The following is a 22,816-nucleotide window of genomic DNA, read 5'->3' as shown; positions in this document are numbered from 1 at the left end:
CAAAGAAGCGTTAACAATCCTCTGGAGCCAGCCTCGTGTAACCTCCTGGGAAGCCAGCACCAACCAGGAGGGACACGGATCCAATAAACATGTGGTCGCGTTCAGACGTCCCAGAATCCTGTCCACGTCCTCGGGAGCCACAGGATCCAACTCCTCCCAGATAACACTCTCAAGACCTGCCTCAATCATCCCGTCCGGACTTACCCAGTCAGAGGCCAGACCTTCCCAAATCTGAGCGATTTTATCATACAGATACTGCACAAAATCCTCAGCTCGACCCTGTAAGGGGTCATCCCGCGCTCCCAGATGGAGGAGGGAGCGGGTCACCCTAAACAGGGCGGCTGGGCAATTATCTGATGACGCAATAAGAGCAGAAAAATAGCTAGATTTTGCCGCTTTTATCGCCACTAGGTAGACTAGGTAGGTCTTAATGTGAGACCTCACCAGTGTTCGGTCAGATTCGGAACGGCTGGTTTCCAACCGCTCTCCAGGCGTCTTTTCCAGTGCTTCATCTCCCTCAGCTCCTCGGAGAACCAAGGAGCTAGGTGAGTTCGGTGCTGGGTCAGAGGCCGCAAAGGCACGACGCGGTCCAAGGCCCCAGCAGCCACACTGTCCCAGGCGGCCATCAAGTCCTCAGCCGAGTCATGAGCCAGAGTCTCAGGAATTGGCCCAAGCTCCATCTGGAATCTATCAGGATCAATCAGGCGCCTGGGGCGGAACCACCTAGTCGGTTCCGCCTCCCCGTGGCAGGGTGTAGCGGTTAGGAAGTCTAGTCGAAGGAGTGAGTGGTCAGACCATGACAAGGGTTCGATGACTATATCCCCTATATCAAGGCCACTCGACCACTGACCAGAGATGAAAACTAAGTCCAGAGTGTGCCCGCCTATGTGAGTGGGGCCATGAATTAACTGAGTCAGGTCCATGGCCGTCATGGAAGCCATGAACTCCCGGGCCACCTCAGACATTTCACCGATGGATGGCAGGTTAAAATCCCCCATGACCAAAAGCCTGGGGGTATCAACCACCACCCCGGCTATGACGTTGAGCAGCTCGGGCAGGGCCGTTGCCACGTGGCAGGGAGCCAGGTACATGATCAACAGGCCCATCTGCACCCCACGACCCCACTTCACAAAAAGGGACTCACATCCGGCTATCTGTGGTACAGTGGTCTCCCTCAGATCCAGACCTTCCTTTATAATAACCGCCACCCCCCCCACCCCTGCCCTGAGTTCTCGGCTGATGGAATGAATGGAAGCCTGGTGGGCACATATCCACGAGGGGAACTCCGCCCTCCTGGCCCAACCAGGTCTCCGTAACGCCCACCAGGTCCGCTCCCCCCTCCTGAATAAGATTGATTGTTCAGTTCTTTCAACTATTTATGTCTTGATGGACATCATTTCATCAGGATGGTCTTTTTTGGTCCTTCTAAGATGATACTTGTGTAATCAGTGATAATATCTAGCCATCTTGTCTTCTGTCAGCCTCTTCTTTGATTGCCTTCACATTATATGTCCAAAATAGCTGAGTTTTAGCTTCATTATTAGCACCTCCAGTGAGTACTCTCTTTTCTTTATCTAGTACAGAATAAAATTGTTCTTGCAGCTAGAGGTATGCTCCCCAATTTTCCAGCTTCCACTTTTTCAAAGGCATATTTTTTCTTCATTCAGCTTTCAAAGCTACATGTTATAATGGAGAAAACGTTGACTATAAAAATCTTTTGTTATAATCTCTGCACTTTAATATTGTCTACATCTGTTGCAGTCTTCCTACCAAGTAACGTTTTTATTTATTTCACAGCTTGTCACCGTCCTTGTAATTTTTTTACTCTAGAATGATAATGTCTGCCTTTATTTCTTCTATTGACAAGCAATGCCAGCTTAATGCAAATAGACAAGAAATAAAAGCAGACGGTAAAGTCAAAAATTATTCTAGCTTCCCCCCTCCCCTATTTTGAGCTCCACCTTTAACAAGATATTCCTAAAGTTTTCCTTGCATCCGGACATCAAAGTGATATTATCCACAGAACTGATATTTCTTATAGATATTTTAATTCCAAATCCTATTTTTTCTAATCTACCATTTCTCACAACACAGATGGATCTAAGTTAAATAAGATGAATTGTTACATATTCTATTTTAACTATAATCATATAAACAGGTAAAATAGCCTGCTGCATCTATATTTTTAAGGACAACCCATACTTTCTTGTCATCTACATAATCAAAAGCATTTGTATTATCAATAAATCAAAATAAATATATTTTAGAGTTCCCTTGCTTTTTCCATTATCCACTGGATGTTAGCAATGTGATCTCACGTGCTGCTATTCAGTTTTTTGTTATCATTCTTTATGGTAGATAATACATGATAAGCATTTTCTTTTTTTTTCTTTTTTTTATTAAATCAAGAGGGTCCCATTACAGCAACTGGAGTTGCATAATCTATTTTATCTTGCATTCTCTTTTTGAAATAGTTAGGTCCTGCTTCTGAATGTTGCCACAGATGTGGCCATCTCAAATGTAGCCAAGACCTCTTCCTTCTGTTCATAATCAGCATTTGCTACGGGTACTATATTTAGATCGCAAAATCCATATCACTATGTGGGTGCAAAAGGTTTCATCATATTTTCTACTATCAAATCATCACCCAGATTTCTGAAGCCCAGCTACGGTACTCATAGCATTTGCTGGCATTTCTCTTCTAGCATTTGCTCTCTCAATTAGAGTTGCAATGCTGATCTGTTCAAATCAGAAATGATATCAGAATAACACAGGAGACCCATTCTTTTTACAACTCACTGATTTGTGCAGAAACATCAGGAAGAAGATAACTTCAGATGTCGGTGTAGTATTGGCACACTGAATAGTGAAGGCACTGTAACACATTTCAGCACCAAAGATGCAACAGAAGCCAGAGAGGATGAAGTCAAAAAAACAGATCACCAACTTTAAAACTGCAGTATTTCCCTGAGGCAGAAATAGTGGATAGCACTGTAAATCAATAGTGGAGAAAAAAAGTCTTTCTCATTACCCAAATATTTACAGTTATAGTATCTACTCTGTAAAAATTTGTACCAGCACTAGATGATACCCAAAAACTTTTATCTTTGGGTAAAGGTAGCCCTATTATGCCTAAGACTTCACTGTCAGTTTTTAAACAGTAGGGTCAACCATTTTTCCCCTTTTCTAAGCATCAAGAGCCCAATTCTGTCATCATGTGATAAAGTGATTCTCTTTTTTTAATGCTTGCAATTGTATGGAATAGGCTTACAGATTAAATCAGTTGCATACTTGTACTAAGAAAAGCCCAGGAAGGGAATAGGGTACAATCAAGTGCAATATGCTTGCAAATAACTTATATGGCCCACAAGAGTACAACATCCTAAAATAAAGGTTTCTCTAGAGAATTCTTCACATTCTCTAAATGTAACCTCAAAAAGTTAGGGAGGTCAGATGACAATTCCTACAATTTCCAGACACTGTAAAGTTAGCTAAAACCACGAGGAATTATGGGGTATAGTCTGACTGAGGTTAAATCAAGAATATTCTTGGAGAACAGGATGTAAAGGCTACTGAAATGACATATGGCTCCATTGTACCATTAAATTAGATTTTAGTGGATAAAAAGCTTAGTCGCCTTCCCGTCGGCACCGCACAAACTTCCCTTTTCTGCCGAGATAGCCCGACAAGGTCGGCGGAGCAATGCATTCTGGAAAATGTAGTCCGCCAGAACCCTCCGGCCTCCAGTATGTGCAGTTTGAGGCGGGGCTTTCCAGTCGAACTCCGCCTTCCTTTCCCGCCAATTCTGACTCCGGTTTTGGCGCCAAACTGCAAAGCGGATTTCTCTGTTGGGAGGCGGACGCCGGTGGGACTGTAATTTGTTCGGTCGACGTGGATAAAGACGCGATGAACGCTGACGGTCAGCTGCAGAGCAGCTCCCCCAATGGGTAGGGGCACGGGTTGCCGATGGGTTGCGCATTCGCATAACGCTATTCTCTCCGTTTATACTCACTTGTGCATCCACCCTGGTTGCTTAGACTTACGCCTTTCCCCCGAATTCCCTTCACCCTTTTATGCACATTTGTATTTGCTTGGGTAATTGAATCGGGTCCCTCAAAAGCCTACTTAACATGCACACACATATCCCGGTGAAACCATTTATTCCTTTCTCTGAAACTTTCTTTTTAATTTTCTCCGTCTCTCGTCTCACTATTTTTAATGAATTAAGCAGAAGCAGTCTCTTCACTATATTTTGTGCAGGTCCCTTTTGATTTTAGATGCCCGCAACGCAGGAGACAGGAGAGAACCAGAAGTGTGCATCCATAAACACAATGAGGGACATGCGGATCCCAGTGTAACCTACGGTATTTTGTAGTCTCCCATTTTTTTTCATTACTCAAGTTAAGAATGAACAAACCCCGCTGAATCCCAAATTGTGGGATTACTTTTGTGAAGTAAAAGAAATATCAGGAGAAAGAAATGGTAAGAGCAAAGGAAAAAAAAAAGTCCTGTGAGAAGTAAGCTTATTAATTGGTGGGTCTGAGAGAAGAAAGAATTGAATGGCATATGCTGGAGCTGGCATGGCTTGATGGCTGGCTGGCTGGTTGAAACAATCCTTTTGTTTAACAGTAACATTTCATTGCAGAACTTAGGTTGAAATTCAAATACAAATTGTAAGCAATTGCTAAATGTATTTGGTGGCCTACCATTGAGTGTTGTGGACAGAGTGATCTTTATTATATGGTTATAGAGTTCACAGATTATAAAGTAGTGTGTAATGTCTTGATTATTACTGAAAATTGAATGACAAGGATTTACGATCATTTAGAATTAGAATTTAGAATTGGAATTTAGAATGGGAGTATCTACTACTCCAACATAATATGACAAGCCTGAAAAATCAGTTCACTATTAGAGCACACAATGAAATGTTAACACCCAGAGGTAAATACAGGAGACTGTATTTAAGTAACTTGCGTACATGTATGGCTTCCTTTATGTCTGGGGGAAAATCACTTATCCTCCTTGTGTCTACTTGGGAATGCAGAGCACAGACAGTTTTGTTGCTCTGCCTGGCAGGAAACCCTGACCAAAAGCAATACTTTATGCAGCCTGCTGTTGTCAAATCTAAAGAATTGTGGTTGTTTGCAACTTGGAGGAAAGGCATTTCCTTCAGCAAGTTAAATTGCTAGGGATTAAGTATAAGATTAGTGTTAAATATTATGTTGCTGGAGGTCTTTGATTTCTGAAATTTTCTTGTTCAATAACTTTCAGAATTTCTTCTTTTCTAAAATTAGAGCAATAAAAAAAAATTAAAGCATCCTTTACAGATGTAGAAACAGCTTCTTTTAGGTGTAGTACAGTAATAAAGACTCAGTTGAAATTTACATAGGTTATGAGATGCATGCATTTAATTAAACAAAGTTGAGCAAAGTCTATATCGAATGCTATCTTTCTGTACCTTTGTAGATTTCAAACACAAGCTTTCACGATTATGAGAACAAGCTAGTTCTGATTTGCTCTGAGCTAGAATAGAATAGAATTTTTTATTGGCCAAGTGTGAATGGACACACAAGGAATTTGTCTCGGTGAATATGCTCTCAGTGTACATAAAAGAAAAGATATGTTCATCAAGAATCATAAAGTACAACACTTAATGATAGTCATAGGGTACAAATAAGCAATCAGGAAACAATATCAATATAAATCGTAAGGATACAAGCAGCACAATTACAGTCATACGGTCATAAGTGGAAGGAGATGGGTGGTGGGAACGATGAGAAGATTAATAGTAATGCAGACTTAGTAAATAGTTTGACAGAGTTGAGGGAATTATTTGTTTAGCAGAGTGATGCCATTCGGGAAAAACCTGTTCTTGTGTCTAGTTGTTCTGGTGTGCAGTGCTCTATGGCGTTTTGAGAGGTCTAAATATTTTCACAGCCCTCTTTGACTCATTCAGTATACAGGTCTTCAATGGAAGGCAGGTTGGTAGGAATTGTTTTTTCTGCAGTTCTAATTATCCTCTGAAGTCTGTGTCTGTCTTGTTGGGTTGCAGAGCCAAACCAGACAGTTATAGAGGTGCAGATGACAGACTCAATAATTCCTCTGAAGAACTGTATCAGCAGCTATTTGGGCAGTTTGAGCTTTCTGAGTTGGCGCAGATAGAACATTCTTTGTTGTACTTTTTTGATGACTTTTTTGATGTTAGCTGTCCATTTTAGATCTTGCGATATGGTCGAACCTAGAAATTTGAAGGTCTCTACTGTTGATACTGTGTTGTCTAGTATTGTGAGAGGTGGACGTATGGAAGGGTTTCTCCTAAAGTCTATCACCATTTCTACAGTTTTTAGTGTGTTCAGTTCCAGATTGTTCTGGTCACACCACGAGGCTAGTTGTTCAACCTCCCGTCTGTATGCGGATTCATCATTGTCTCAAATGAGCAGTGGTGTGGAGTTGGAGTCGGAGGAAATTTTGGGTACCTGGAGTCGGAGTTGGAAGTACAAAAACTGAGGAGTCGGAGTCGGAGTCGGAACATTTATCTCCCGACTCCACAGCCCTGCAAATGAGACCGATCACTGTTGTGTCATCTGTGAACTTCAGTAGTTTTAACAGATGGATTGTTAGAGATGCAGTCATTGGTATACAGAGAGAAGTGGGGAGAGCACACAGCCTTGGGGGGGCCCTGTGCTAATTGTACAGGTATCTAATGTGATTCTGCTTAGCTTCACCTGCTGCTTCCTGTTTGTTAGGAAGCTTATGATCCACTTCAAGTGTGTTCAGGTACCTGTAGCTGGTTTAGCTTAGTTAGAAGTGTGTCTGGAATGCTGAACTAAAGTCTACAAAGAGGACCCTTGCGTAGGTCTTTGGAGATTCAAGATGCTCTAAACAAACAGAACAATGAGAAAGTGGGATGACAGTCCTAAAAATGAGATAAGAGCTCTTCTTCCACATATGCAACCTCAGAATTTAACCTAACAGCTTTAAATGTATTCATATTGTTTTACTTTCAGAATCACTTTCAGTTTGAGTTTGGTCCAGTGCAGGGCTGTCAAACTTGTGGCCCGCAGGCCGGATGCATCATGCGCTGGCCACACCCACACCCGATTCAGTGAAGGGGGAAAAGTAACGATATGTCATGTGACGACGCGAGTTCTCCAGCGCGCTGCCTGGAGAATCCAAATAATGGGTAGTTCCTCAGCTTCATTGCTGGACTGGGTGACTGTTTCTTTAAGAAACATCCTTGGCCACTCCTCCTTTGCCTGGCTAATCTCCAGTTCATTCACTCAGTCGAGCGAGAGACTGGGTTTTTCCTTGGCTCCAGCAATTTGGCTGATGAACTATCACAATATTTGGATTTTCACCTTTTTACTACAATTAGCTTTCCTGAGCGGTGTGGATTTATCAGACTGTGACAGCCTTTTCTCAAAGGACTATCCTGTTGTCTCTGCGGAGGGTGAGTTAGCCTGGGGCTCTTTCCAGGGGACTCCCCTCCGTTAATTATATTCTCTTAGTCCTTTATTCCTCGGAGCTCTACCCATGGCAACTCCGGGTGATTAAGTTTGCCGCCAGGTGCTGCGTTGGGATCCGGATAGCCGGATTCCCACCTTCGCCTCCCACACCGCTCCAACGATTTGCTGTGGCGGCCGGGGGTCCCTACATTGTCCTGCAAACCCCCTCCCCCAAATAATGGGGCTCCAATTTGCACGGCGTTTGGCAAACTGCAGCTAGCAGCGCTTGGAGGCTTGAGCTCAGCCTCGCGCCCGCCATTTTCTGCCGTGATTGACAGCCCCCTCGAAGTTTCAACGGTCATGGCGCGGCGGCAAACTCAAACCGCGCGCCAATATGAACTGCCTGTCAGCCTTTCTTATGTTTTAGAGCACCTTGCTGTTGCGGCGTTTCGGCGGCTAATGGCAAGCCGCGCGAAGAGTCCTTTTGCCTCACAGCTTCCCTCAGTGTGTCCCTTTCTGACGCTTGGAGTTTTCAGCGTTCGGAGCTCATTTCAGCCCCGCGCCATTTTAAGCTGCCTGCATTTTCCCGCCATGATTTGTTGCCTTTGTGTTTGGGTTTCATGTTGCCCCATATCTAAGATATTAATAGCAATGTAATAATAATAACCATTCAGCTGAGGCCTGATCTTCTAGGCAACTTTGGTTTTTTTGGGGGGGGGCTAATAGGCTTTTGGTGTTTTGACGCCACACTGGCCTAGTTGAAGGATTCTGGGTTGTGTTTTTTCCTCCCATTCCTTGTGATTCTGTTGTCCTGTTTATACATAAATAAATTAAAAAAAAAAAAAAAAAAAAGAAGAAACAGGTGATTTCAAGATATTACAATGACAGTAATAATATCAAATGAATTAATTAATTCTTCTCTAAATTGTTTTCAGTTTCTTACCTGTCTGCATCTTCGCTATGGCGGATTCTGACATATCTTCTGAAATCGAGCAGGCCTACAGTCCTCCTGAGTCCAGGAAGAGATCTAAAGCCTCCTCCAAAGGTTCCAAAAGTCGTGAGGTCAGGGCTAGGTCTGCTAGTCCTCATCCTACTACACGCTCCTCCGCTGCTGACAGAGCGGAGGAAAGAAAGCGTAAGGCCTTTGAAAGGCAATATCTTCTTGCCCAACAAAGGGCTCAACCTTCCCAGCGCAATCTTTCTCCAGACAGGCCACTCCCTGTACCTCAAGCTCCATCTGGATTGGCGCAAGGCTCTTCTGATGTCCAGCTTTTGAGAGCTGCGGCTTTTCCGTCGGTGGTCCCGGGGTCCTGTGCACCTGCCCCCCGACCTCTGGAAAAGACCCCTCCAGAGGCTACTTTTACGCCGACTGCAGCTGGTCTTCGTTCATCTGAGGGCCTCGAGCCTGCGCTTTCTAGGGACATCCAGGATCTCGTGTCTCAGACGGTGTCTCGCATCCTGTCTTCTGATACTCACCAGGTGCCTCACGCCCCGACCAGGGCTCATCCTCCCTTGGCTCATGTCTGTGATGATCCGCGTCTTGCCTATTCTTATCGTCCGGATCCCCTAATGGAGGACTCTCCTTGGGAGGAAGAGGAGCTCGAGGAAGGAGAATTATCCGAGGATGAGGATCTAACTCCAGAAAGGCCTGCTTTTACGGGCCTTTTCCGACCTTCCATGTTTAAGTCCTTGCTCCACAAGGCCAAGGTTACAACTAACATGGGGATTGCTCCATCTCAATCATCTCAGACTTCAGATCCCAATCCCCATGGTGACTTATTTCGTCTGCAGAAACCGGACCAGGATTTTATCCCATGTCCGGAATTATTCACTGATGTGGTCCAAAGGTCCTGGTCTCAGCCGGCCTATATCTCGGCTCCCACCGGTCTTGACAAACGATTGTATTGCTCTGATCCTTCCTTCCAGGACCTGATCCAGTTGCCTGCTGTGGACCCCCCTGTGGCCCACCTTACGTCTTCCTCGGTGATATCTAACGACGTCCTTGATGGCCTCAAGGCCGAGGACAGGAAGTCTGAGCTGTCTCTCCGTAAGACACACCAAGCCGCTGCTTGGGCCATCAGGTCTTCTACTGCGACTTCCTTCTTTGCCCGCGCATCTCTCATCTGGATGCGCCAATTGCAGGAACGGCTCCCACCCGAGGACAGCAGGCTGCATCACGACATTAATAAAATCATCGCAGCCACTGAGTACTGTGCAGACGCCTCTTTAAATGCAGCGAAATTTTCGTCCCGGGCCCTTGTTTCCAATGTCACCACCCGGCGTCTTCTTTGGCTCCGCCATTGGAAGGCGGACCTCAAGTCAAAGTGGAAGCTGGCATCTGCTCCCTACAAGGGGTCCCTCCTCTTTGGTGACGCTTTAGACCCTATCCTTGTGGAGGACAAGGATAAGCGTAAAATCATGCCATCCTCCTACAGGCGCCACGACAGGCGGTTTTCTCCTTATGGCCAGCGTCAGCCTTTTCGGACTGATTCCGGACCCAGGGGGTCCTACTTTCCAAGACAACATTACTCCTACGGAGCAGATCGGGTCTTTGATCGGCCTGCCTACCGTGATCGAGGCAGAGGCCAGCCCTCCTCCAGACGCCAGTACCGCGGAGCGTCCAACCGATCTTTTCGGAGGGGCAAGTGACTATTCCGCAGAGCTTCCTATCGGTGGTCGTCTCCTCCATTTTTTGCCCCAATGGATCTCTTCCACAACGGATGCTTGGGTCCTTCAGACTGTGCGCTTCGGTCTCACCTTGGACTTCCTCTCCAGCCCTCCGAGCCGCTTCCTGCGGTGCCCTCTTCCGAGCAATCCGGCAAAGAGGGCGTTAATGGACGCAGAAGTTCAACACCTACTCGACATCTGCGCTATCGAACCAGTGCCGGTAGAACAACGGGGCTCCGGGTTCTACTCGCGCCTGTTTCTCGTCCCCAAGTCCTCCGGGGACTGGAGAGGGATCTTGGACCTGAAAGCATTGAACAAGTTCGTCAAATACCACCATTTCAAGATGCACTCGCTCAGATCGATCCTGCAGGGCGTCCGACGAGGCGACTTTATGACATCAATCGACCTCAAGGAGGCTTACTTGCCTGTCCCGATCCGTCTCTGTCATCGACGGTTTCTTCGCTTTGCCTATGCCAACAGGCACTTCCAGTATCGGGCCATGCCGTTCGGCCTCTCGTCCGCCCCTCGGACCTTCACGAAGCTGCTAGCTACATTAGCTGCATCTCTGCGACAAGTCCCCATCAGGATTATGTGTTATCTAGACGACATCATTATCCTTTCTGCTTCTCGTCATCAGGCTGTCCTCGATCTGAGGGTCGTTTCTCGTGTCCTGCGACAACACGGGTTCTCCCTGAACCTCAACAAAAGTCAAATCTCACCTACCACTCGCATCCTCCATCTGGGTGCTCTCATAGACTCCATCAGCTGCCGGGTTTTCCTATCCCCCGACAGGATTCTCAGCATTCAGTCATCCGTGACCAAGGTTCTCTCCCGCAGGTCCGTGCCCCTACTCACCTTGTCCCAATTGCTCGGCAAGTTAATTTCGTGCATCTCCATTGTCCCGTGGGCTCGTCTACACACTCGCCCCCTCCAATGGTTCCTCCTGCCCTATCAGAGATCTCACCGGGCCTGTTCGAACATCACCGTCGTCCTTCCAGTTACGGTACGGCTGTCTCTGAAGTGGTGGATCTCCCCGTCAATACGGAAGGGCTCCTTCTTTCTGGAACCCAGTCGCTTAACCCTAACGACGGATGCAAGTCAATTCGGCTGGGGCGCCCATCTGCAGTCGTCAGTTGTCCAGGGCCGCTGGTCCATTCGGGACCTACGGCACGACATAAATTGGCTGGAACTACGAGCAGTCCACCTTGCTCTCCGTCATTTCAAAACATCTGTGAGAGGGCATCATGTTCTAGTCCTAACGGACAATACAACAACGAAAGCCCACATCAACAGAGAGGGGGGAACTCGTTCCAGACAACTGATGGAGGAGGCGAGGAAGATGCTACTTTGGGCAGAGAAGAACGTTCTCTCATTAACAGCCGAACACATCTCCGGGGTCGAAAACATCACGGCAGATTGGCTCAGCCGGACTCCAATAGATCAGGCGGAGTGGCGTCTAGCTCCGGCTCTGTTCGGGGAGCTGTCGAAGCGGTTCGGCCTTCCAACGGTCGACTTGTTCGCAACCCAGCTGAACACTCATCTTCCCCGGTTCTTCTCCCGGTTCCCCTGTCCAGGAGCAGAGGGGTGCGACGCTCTTCGGAGCAGATGGCCACAAGGCCTTCTCTACGCTTTTCCCCCGCTGCCTCTCATTCCCCGAGTGATTCGCAAGTTGTTGGAGGAGAAAGCGGACCTCATCCTGGTCGCCCCCAATTGGCCGCGTCGCCCTTGGTACGCGGACCTTCGAAACCTCTCGGTGGAACGTCCTTGGCACATTCCCAACGACCGGATATCTCTCAGCCAGGGGGTCGTTCTGCACCCAGATCCTCAATGGCTGCAGTTGACCGTCTGGCGTTTGAGAGGATCAAATTGAGGAAGGACAACATCCCGGCCTGTGTGATCCACACCATGCAGTCTGCCAGACGTGCATCCACTAACCGTATATACGACGCCACCTGGCGTGCCTTTTGCACTTGGTGTTCCAAATCTCATCAGGACCCTACTACTGCTTCTCCTTCTGACGTGCTTGTCTTTCTACAGGACGGCTTGGACCGTGGCCTTGCTCCTAACACCCTGAGGCGACAGGTGGCCGCCCTTAGCACGGTACTGTCATCTGGGAACGATCGTCCTTTGACCCAGAATTCCAGTATACGGACATTTTTACGGGGCGCATCCAATCTCCGTCCCCCTACTATTCATAGATACCCAACCTGGGACTTGCCACTGGTTCTATCAGCTCTCATGTCACCTCCCTTTGAGCCCTTGGCTTCTATATCTCTACGATATCTAACTCTTAAGGTTGCTTTCTTGGTGGCAATTACTTCGGCAAGACGAGTGTCTGAGTTGGCGGCGCTTTCGGTGCGGCCGGACCTTTGCGTGTTCCATCCCAACAAGGTGGTTCTTCGTACAGATCCTTCCTTCCTGCCGAAGATAAATTCTCTATACCACCGTGCCCAGGAGTTAATTCTGCCTGACTTTTGTCCGGCTCCTAGCCATCATCTTGAACAGCAATGGCATACCCTGGACGTTAAACGGGCTCTCCGCCGCTATATCAAACGGACTGCGGCCTTCCGTAAATCCGAAGCCTTGTTTCTGTCCTTCAATCCTTCTACTTTGGGCATGAAGGTTTCCTCATCCACGATAGGCCGTTGGATCAGGGCCTGCATCATCATGGCGTATCGCACAAGACGGGCTCCTCTGCCAGGGAAGATACTTCCACACTCCACCAGGAGCGCAGCCACCTCAGCGGCTTGGGCTACTCAGGCTTCCATCCTTGATGTCTGTAGGGCTGCCACGTGGACTACCTTGACTCCTTTTGTTAGACATTACAAAATTGACTCCTTTGCCTCGGCTGAAGCTTCTTTTGGACGTCGAGTACTGCAGTCTGTCCTGGCTGTTCCTCCCCGGGGTGACGCAGCCTCCCACCCTTCTTCTAACTAGCTTGGGTATATCCCATTATTTGGATTCTCCAGGCAGCGCGCTGGAGAACGAACGTTGTCTTACCTGAACGTTCCTTCTCTGCGCGCTGATGGAGAATCCAACCCATCCCTGGGCTGCTTCCGGCCAGGACTGCCTTGTTTTCTCCTTCCTTCTGTTGTTTCAGGAATATACCATCCTCTGTTGACTTCGCGAATGAACTGGAGATTAGCCAGGCAAAGGAGGAGTGGCCAAGGATGTTTCTTAAAGAAACAGTCACCCAGTCCAGCAATGAAGCTGAGGAACTACCCATTATTTGGATTCTCCATCAGCGCGCAGAGAAGGAACGTTCAGGTAAGACAACGTTCGTTTGACATCCTTGGTTAAGGCACCAGTTAAGAAAGCGGGAGATTGTGAGTTCAAGTCCTGCTTTGGCCATAAAAGCCAGGCTTGGGTGACTTTGGACTAGTCACTTTTTGTCCAACACACTTCATAATTTACAGGGTTGTAATTGTGGGGAAAATAGGAGGAAGAAGGTATGTTGAGATATGTTCTTGAGTTGTTTGTAAAAACAATAAAGGTAGGCTACAAACAGATATATAATCTAAAGTAATTTAACCTGAAATTGCATTGTTGAATGTTTATTTTATGAAACATTTATATCCTATGCTTCAAACTTAAAAAGGAAAGCAAGTTGATTTATGCAGTAATTAAAAAGATAGATTCTAAGAATTCTGAAAATCAGACTTGATTCTAAAAAGTAATCTTATGAAGATTTTAAATTTAGCAATTACTTAAATATGTTCTGGTGGAGAAATAAGTTTTTTGAATCCAACCATTGTAAAGTCTGAAATACTGAATTCATATTACAGCAGTGACTGATTTAATGTCAAGATTAGGCTCACCTGAGTGTTTAAACTGATCTGCTATCATAAAATAATGAAGAAATGGCCTCATCTTGACTAGCTTTTTATCTCAGTCCAATTTCTAGAGTGTATTTTATATCTTAAAGTAATGATTGTTCTTCAGAAGGGTTTCCCTAAGGAAAAAACATTGAAAAGCAACATTGTTCTTCATTAGTGGAAGTCTTTCTCTTAAGATCAGAAAAGATATTGCTTCATGAGAAAAATATGAGCTTGCTACAGATGTATGGCTTGTTGTTACACCGTGATATACTACATATTAAACTCTAAAAGCAGATTAACAAAAGATGCCTACATAACATACAAATATAAGTTAGTATGTAATAGAAGTTAGTATGATGGTCCAATTTACACAATATGCTAAGAAAGTGACTTGGTTTTACAGGTGCTGGACCACAAACTGGCCAACACCATTGTAGCTTAGTCTATCATGTTATGTGAACACAGCTTCTTTTTCTGGACCAAATTTGGGGATGTTTTTTTAGAAGAAGCATTTGTACAGGACATATTGGAGATCCTCTGCATCAAACTTCTCTGTATGATGTGAAACCTCCTTTCAGATTTCAACTAATCTTTATAAAGTAACTGACAATGCCAAGCAGAAAGTGTTTAGGAAATGTTTGGAATGTTTTCTGTATGTAAAGATTTAGGAAAAACTAACTAAATCCTAGGGCAGATACACCATATAAAGAACAGATTAATGTACTCAGCCATTTAATCAGAAGGCACTTCCCTTAGGAGTTGAGCCAGAATGGGAAGTGACACCACTTGTGTTTTTGAGAGGATGCTCTTAGGCCATTTGGTGGTATATAATTTTTAAAAAAATCTTGTATATTTTATCATTTGCATATCTGTTGATTAGCTCCCAGAGTTTTTTATATAATATGGATGATCACATACATTTTCCAATACAGAAATATCTAGTAAATAAGCTTACGTTTGGGGAAAGCAGAGCTCACTTGTGCAGCAGGAAAATCCATCATTATGTTTGTATGCATCTTTTAATTTAATTGTAAGAATTGCCTATCATGTTCTTAAAAAACGTCAGAGACTAGTGCTCTCAAATCAGGTTCAACTTCTGGTTAGTGTGAGGACAAATGCTCACCATATTAATCTATTTTTAGTATAGTCTTTAGGCATAGAGAAAATATTACAAATATCTTGGGTGAAATAAAAGAATGCACTCCGCAATGCTTGCAATTCAGTTCTGTAGGATTTTTACATGAGGTTCTGCTTTCTACAATGAAAAATCTATATAGATGTTTTCTAAGGATCAGTAAATGAAAGAGGTATTAATATCTACATGGGAGAATGGATATAAATATTGATGGATATAAAACCTGCAAACTGAATTTTAGATACTAGGGTGAATGACATCAAATGAAGTTGGCTTTCTGAGAGCTTCCATTAAATGATGGGTTTTTTAGAGAGTTGGAAGAGTACAGCTGCTCACATTGTAAAGTGCAGGCAGAATTTGAATGAGTATATTTCCTGGGTTTTTATGTCTGTAGAACATGAATAGCAAAATATTTCACAAATCATAACCCACTTTCAACTCTCAGGAAACCTGTATTTATTTATCTAGAGAATTAGAAAATAGTGCACATGGATTATTCTCTTTGGAAGAATATAATGCTTTGAAAAATTGAGTTTATTTAAATACTACTTTTCGGGTCATTGTTCTACCTGCTTATTCATGTTTGCTAAAATGCAAAGTAAAAAAAGGGCTATTATTAGAGTCTACCATAAAAGCAGTCAAAATGGAACACTTGACTTCTGACATTGGATTATATGTTATCAACATGGCTTATGAGCAGTATAATTGAAAATCATTATTAGCAGGCATTGACACGCCAAGAATATTCAGCAAAAAGATATTTCATGTTCAGTGTTTATTTTTAGCTGTAACAAATGAAACTGCATCAGATGCTTGCTGTAAGAATAGCTGGCTGATGGTATCTTTATTCAAACAACTTAATGTCAGTAATGTTCGGGTAAGTGAGGTAATCTTTTCCATATTTTTCCAAAGAAGATAATATTGAGGGATAGATAATAGTTAACATTGCATGACTTAAACACTATAAATTGCAGTTTTAAATGAGATAATCCAGTCTCCTTTTGGCCTTTTGGTCTGAAAAGTAATGTTTCAGTAATGTTATATCTGCCACTAGGCAGATATAAAACACCAATATTTCCAACTATTAAAAGTTTTTATTTGAATCTGTAACCTTCAAGGTCAGATTCTGCTCTTTTAGTTGTACTTAATTAAACTCTGGTGCCATCCTTCTGTATGGCAATAATTGATTTATTTCTGCAGATTCAAACCCTGAGGTCAAAGTGCATCTTTTACAGGTTTTAATTTTCTTTTAAAAAATCTTAGTTCATGCAAACCATAACCATTTATTGTCATTGTGTAATTTCTGTAGGTATGATTGTGAGATGACCTGTAAAAAACGAGATGATTACTTGGAGTGGCCTGAATATTTCATGGCTGTAGCATTCTTGTCAGCACAAAGAAGCAAGGATCCAAATTCTCAGGTAGGAAGATGATATTTGGGCAGACTAAGATAAGGCAGCGAAGCTGAAATTTTAGGCAAACTATCCTAATCACATTGAATTGAATTCATTTGGGTTTATTTCTGAATAGACATGACTAGATCTGTCTCCAAAACTTATAAGACCTATCCTGAAAATAAGCCCTAGCATGTTTTATGTGTATGTTGTATGCCATAGCGTACAGTTTGGGCTTGGGTAGTTTTGCCCCGGGGATGATTTCGATGACGCAGTCCATCTCACGGTGGGGAGGCAGGATGTCTCACTCGGCCTCGCTGAATACTCCCGCGAGGTCCTGATATTCCCTCGGGATCTGATCAGCCATCGGAGTATTGCCGGAATGGTGCTCCATTAATAAATGACTGAATGTCTTCTGAAGTTTGGCTTGTGGCTCATGACATGTCCCCAATATAAGCCCTACCCCCAAAATAAACCCTACTTAAGAGCCTACGCAGCTGCCCGCCCATTCCATCTGGTTGTCAGTGCCACGGCCACAAGATCAGGTGGGGAGGTGGAGCTGCCCCATGTGCCCCGCACCAGCTTACCTCAGGACCCCCGCAGCCACGCCATCCATGCCCTGACACCTGCCTCGCTGCAGCAGCTCCACTCCAATTCTTGCTGAAATATAATAAGGTCTTAATTTCTGTGACTGTTTAAGTTTAGCAATATTATGATTTTCCCCCAGAAACTGGTACAATTTTGGAAGTATTGATCAGATGTGCATTTAATAGTTTGATTTAGCACCTGCTAAAATTTTGCAGTTGTGTTTGCAGTTGTAACTTTTTGGCATGCTTGAAAAGCCATCATATATACGAAGCATTGTATAAATGGATAAAAATCAAATAGGTTGTTTCTGTCTAGGAAGTTCTGCAGTTAAAGTACCAACTTTTAAAGCACATTGAGATAACCTGAGCCTCTAATGCTAGAGGTGCATGAATGCAGGTAGGTGTGCTCCAGGTTCCATTGAATAAACCATGTCATCTTAGGGACCCTAGGAAGTGCACCTACCGTATTGTAGCTCTTTCTCTCCCCACCCCTGCCGAGATTCATGTGACTCCCAATCTTTTGGAAATTGTTAAAGATCTGTTTGGTTATTCTCCAGACCTTGAGATAGGTGATTATGGAGCCTCATATATTTATAGTTGGTCTGTAGTTCTTCAGGTTGGTTTTCAGCACCTATAAATAAATATAATGTCATTTGGACTAATGTTGAGCAAGACATCATGGAATAGGGCAGCCTCAAAATTTTATATATCAATTAATATTCCTGTGTTACTCTTAACCTTCTGAGCCATAGTCAACAGGTAAATGGATGACAGGAGTGAAACAGTAAACTAAATGCTTTGTTTTAGGTTGGTGCTTGCATTGTGAATTCAGAAAACAAGATTGTTGGAATTGGATACAATGGGATGCCTAATGGATGCAGTGATGATCTTTTGCCTTGGACAAGAACAGCAGATAATAAACTCAACACAAAATATCCCTATGGTAAGGAATGTAATGATTAAATTAGGTCTTTTTTTTCCTGATGGAAACCAAGGCAATATTATCGGAAGTGCCTGTCACGTTTTAGGCAGGATCAAAATATTTTATTTTATAGCTCCTACATGGCAGGGATGAGAGTAACCTCCCAAACATTTCTTGTCTGTTTATAAGCAGACAAAACCTCTAAATTAAACTTTCTCCTTTCTCAATTTCTGTTGATTTTTTCCTTCCTTTTTTCTTCCTATAAGACTTTCCCTGGACACAGCAGAAGTCTATCCAGACATGGGACTGTCATTCTTATGCCTGGGTTTTACCAGAATAAGTACTCACCCAGGTGGGTTTTTTTCTCATTCTTGCCCAAAGGACCATTTTGGATATTCAGGAAGTGAAATTATGGAGCTATCTTCAAGCAACCAAAAGACCTGTGGATTAGGACATGTTTAATGTTCTTTTTGATTGACAGGGCCACTTTAAACTGGATTAATGTAGATGTAGGTGACACGTTTTCTCACTGAACTTTCCCCTTTCATGTTCAGTGCTTCCTCATCTCTGTGGGTCTCTGAAAATTGACCTTCTCCCACAATCAATCTGGCCTTATGGCTGAGCATAGGGCAGTCACCGTGCACAGACATTTTCAGCTTAGGACTTAGTATATAATCCAAAACAGGCACAGATGTTTTGGCAAGTTGTTAGATTTTGACTGTGATCAAGTATAGTTAACTTCTGCAGAAGGATGGACAGACATCTTGTATTCAGCCATGTCTGGCTTTTCATATATTCACATAGATACCCAAACAAGTTCTTTGTGCTAGGTAGTTGATAAGAGAAGCAAGGATTGGGAGTTATTTTCTCATAGGAGAATGCACTTGTGGAAAAAGAAGGGGTTGTTGAAGGCATTAGAAGTGGACTCCCAGGACTTCCGGTTTGCTGCTTGTCCCCGCTGGACGCTCCTCTGGGATCGTCGAACCCACTGCCTGTAAGAGCCGCCTTTTTCAGCGGAATGGCGGCTCGAAAAAACTCCGTTTCCATTAGGAAACGGAGATAGAGCCGGCTGGGGTGGGTAGAGTCCTCTGCCTAATCCCAAAAGTTTTTTATTTACTTTTGGGAGGGAGCGGAAGAGACTCCCCGTATCCCCAGCCGACGCTCCGGGCTCTGGGAAATCTCTGCTACACGCAGAGCTAGGGGGCAAAAGCAAGCCTGTTAATCTGTCAAATAAATTAATTAAAGAAGATATGAGCTGGACCTTTGATCCTGAAGCGCAAGTATTCCTTTTATTCTATTTTGCCTAAGAAGTGAAGTGAAGGGAAAAAAGTTTTTTTTTAAAATGGCGATTGCTGCTGCGGCTTGAAGAGAGGCTGAAAGGGAAACTCCTTCCGTTTTCAATTACAAAGTAGCGGAATGAATACTTTTGGCTGTAACTGAAGGCAAAATCTCACTCTCATTTCTGTTTTTTTTTTCTTTTCTTTTTTTTCTTTGAGGATCTGATATTGATCTTGGTTGGAAAAAAGTTTTTTTTTTTTTCTCTTTTCCAGTAAATTTTGTCTGCGTGGAAAAATGGCACTGAGACTTATAAAACTAGACAAACAGGCAGTGGGGGGGGATTCCCCCATTAATAAATTACATCAACAAGTTTTAACTCTCCAGTCACAGAAACCTGACTTTAATATAATAGAATTTCTTCTTGAGGAGATTGTAAGAAGGGATGAGATTGTGAATCAGCAACTTGAAAAATTTAAGTTGGAAATCAAAGAAATTGGTGAATTGGTGAAATCTAAGTTTGGCTTTTTGGATCGAAAGATTTTAAAAGTAGCTAATGGCTTAGCAGACTTTATGACTCAGTTGGAAGCAAATACTAACTCTAAAATGAAAGAAACTGAGGAGAATTTGGATGACAAGATCCAAAAAATTAAAAAGGATTTGGCAAACATTCAGGATAATAGTTCAGAAGACAAACTTAAAATGGAGGCTGATCAAAAGACTGTTATTGAAGAAAATGTACAACAGAGGATTGAAAGAGAAGTTTTAATGATCCAATACAATTTTACAGAATATGCAATTAGACTGAGAGGTTTGCAGGAAGATGACAGAGATGATTTAAGGAAGATATCTTCTGAAATTCTGGCTGGGATTTTAAAGGTTCAACCTGATGAAGTGTTTTGCAGGATTGACAGAATTTATAGAATAAACTCCTGGTTGGCAAAACAAAGGCAATTGCCTAGAGATGTGGTGATTTATTTTACAGACAAAGAAATTAGAAATAATATTGTCCAGAATTCTTATGACTCTGCTTTGCAATTTCGTGGAAGAAAGATTTGGATTTTTAAGGAACTCCCGCCCAAGATGTTAATGGAGAGGAAGAAATTTGGTTTTCTAGTGAATGAGTTAAAAAAAAGGAATACTCTATTTAGGTGGGACGTCCCAGTTGGTTTAATATTGAGACACCAAGGAGTAAGATACCAACTGGATACAGTTGAAAAAGCGGAAGAATTTTATCAAAAAAATTTAAAAATAAATTTAACATCTTTAGGCATAACACAGGACAAGCAAAAGGAGTTGGAAATAAAGGGAAAACATCAAATTACAGAGGCTGTGGTAGATAAACTGTCTTTGGACTCCTTGGATACCCCAGCTGGACTGTCTATAAATTTGAGAGCAGTGTCATCTGATTCTAATGTGATGAACTATCAACTTACAGACAAGTGCGTAAATCAACCAGTTGATATACAAGTGAAGGAAAAGACATATGAGATAATAAAACAAAACCAACAAGATCAATTTACAAAGCAGAATGACAACCGATCAGCTGATACACAACTTGTAGGAAGGAAATCTGGATGGAAATGCAACCCGCAAAAGAAAAAGAAAAGAAACAGATCTCGTAGAAATAGTAGTTTCTAAACCAAGCAACAGTGAAGCCAGGGATTTTAAAAAAAATAAATGAATATGTGAAAAGATATTGGAGGCGAATTATCGTTTAATACTATCTTGAGGAAAGTGGCAGATCTCTGCAATGCCGTGATTTTGGGATGTGGAAAGAGCCTTACATTGTTGGATTTGAACTATCTATTTTGGATTTCTTTTACCGATAAATATATTATATCTATTTTGAGTTACAAGGCAAGAGAGTCATGCTGGGGCATGCAGAAGATCTGGCTGTTACCCACAAAGATGATGGGGATTTATAATCCTGATGAAAACCACAATTACAACTATATGGAATATAATTATAATGTCACTCGGGTGGTTGTTTTTATTTTTATATATACATGAGGATATTCATTATTGATGGGGGCAGAAGATGACTGAAGATTTTGAATAAACTGTTGCACCAGGATGCTATGTTACCCTATTATGGATGATGGATTTAACAATCTAGTGGAAAGACATCAAAGAAGATACTAAATGAATTATAAATTTAAAGTTATTGTCTTTTTTTATAAAATGGAATGTATATATAGACATATGTATATTTTAGCAGAGTGGGCAGTGGATTATATTTAGAATTGTAGTGCATGGTAATCTTGCAGGAAACTGGGTTGAAATAGGCTAGTTTAGTGATTGATTAGTTTAAGAAAAAGGATTTTTAAGTCATATATTTTGGGGAGTGGAAGAATCGGATAGAACTGAACAAATGTTAAATTTGGAGAAGGCTGCTTTGAAATGTTAAATTAATATATATATAAAAGTAAAGGTTATGTTGTTGTAATAATAATAATATTTTATAAGTTTGGGGGAGGAGAAAAAGGGTAGATTGTGAAAAGCGGAGAAAAGCGGAGTTATAAGAATACTTTGCTAAGGGTCAGTACTTTGAGGAGTGAGTAAGGGTATGGTAAAATATTATGTAATTAATTATGAATTAGCTTATTGTTGTGAAGAAGTCACAGGGGGGGATGGGTGGTGAGGGGGGGTTAGGGAAGAAGGGAGGAAAAGGGGGAAAAACTTGTATTTGAAAAACTTTTTCAATAAAAAAAAAAAGAAGTGGACTCCCAGAAAACAACCCTGTGAATAGAAAGAAGTATTGTAAGGAGAATTGTAATAGAGGAGCCTAATGGCTGGCCATCATATCAAGCTAGACATGACAATTGAAGATTTTAGTATAGAGAAATGCTGGCTGATATATCTAAACTAATTGGAGTTATCATAAAGTTGGATGTTCTATCAGTCAGTCTGAAAGAGAAAGATGAGAGACTAATATTTTATCCTTCCTTCATCTCTACAATAGGATTTAAATAGATAAATAATTCGATCCACTGAAAATGTTACCTAGCCGGATAATGAAACGTCTGCAAGAAAATGACCCAGTTCAGAGACCACTAAATACCCTATAGTTCAACTTTGAGCTACAAATATTCTCTCCTAAAGTAATTAGAAATAGCCATGTTCACATATATTAGAGCATCACGACTGCTATCAGATACAGTTGCAAGAAAAAGTACGTGAACCCCTTGGGATTACGTGGAGTTTTGCATGAATTGGTCATAAAATGTGCTCTGAACTTCAACTAAGTCACAACAATAGAAAAACACAGTCTGTTTAAAATAATACTACACAAACATTAGATGTTGCCATGGTTTAATTGAACATAACATGTAAACATTCACAGTGCAGGGAGGAAAAAGTATGTGAACCTTTGGACTTAATAACTGGTTGACCCTCCTTTGGCAGCAATAACCTCAACCAAACGTTTCCTGTAGTTGCAGATCAGACCTGCACAATGATCTGGAGTAATTTTGGACCACTCCTTTTCACAAAACTGTTTCAGTGTAGCAATATTCTTGGGATGTCTGGTGTGAATCGCTCTCTTAAGGTCATGCCACAGCATTTCAA

The 22,816-nt window shown here is 42.7% G+C and overlaps 1 protein-coding gene across 1 annotated transcript in view; it reads left to right on the top strand.

The window, feature by feature from the left end:
- The first annotated feature begins 3,867 nt into the window (after positions 1-3,867).
- DCTD (dCMP deaminase) overlaps positions 3,868-22,816 on the top strand; it is a 40,312-nt gene continuing 21,363 nt past the window's right edge. The window contains exons 1-3 of the mRNA XM_070948154.1: positions 3,868-3,947; positions 16,378-16,489; positions 17,857-17,992. Of these exons, the coding sequence (XP_070804255.1) occupies positions 3,907-3,947; positions 16,378-16,489; positions 17,857-17,992 (289 nt within the window). The 5' untranslated portion in view covers positions 3,868-3,906. The remainder of the gene's footprint in view (positions 3,948-16,377; positions 16,490-17,856; positions 17,993-22,816) is intronic.

The sequence above is a fragment of the Pituophis catenifer genome, unplaced genomic scaffold, assembly GCF_029215685.1.
Source record: "Pituophis catenifer annectens isolate HBS135680 unplaced genomic scaffold, rPitCat1.0.hap2 SCAF_8, whole genome shotgun sequence".
Lineage (NCBI taxonomy): Eukaryota > Metazoa > Chordata > Lepidosauria > Squamata > Colubridae > Pituophis > Pituophis catenifer.
The sequence above is the reverse complement of the archived record's forward strand: the minus strand, read 5'-3'. Positions and strand labels throughout refer to the sequence as shown.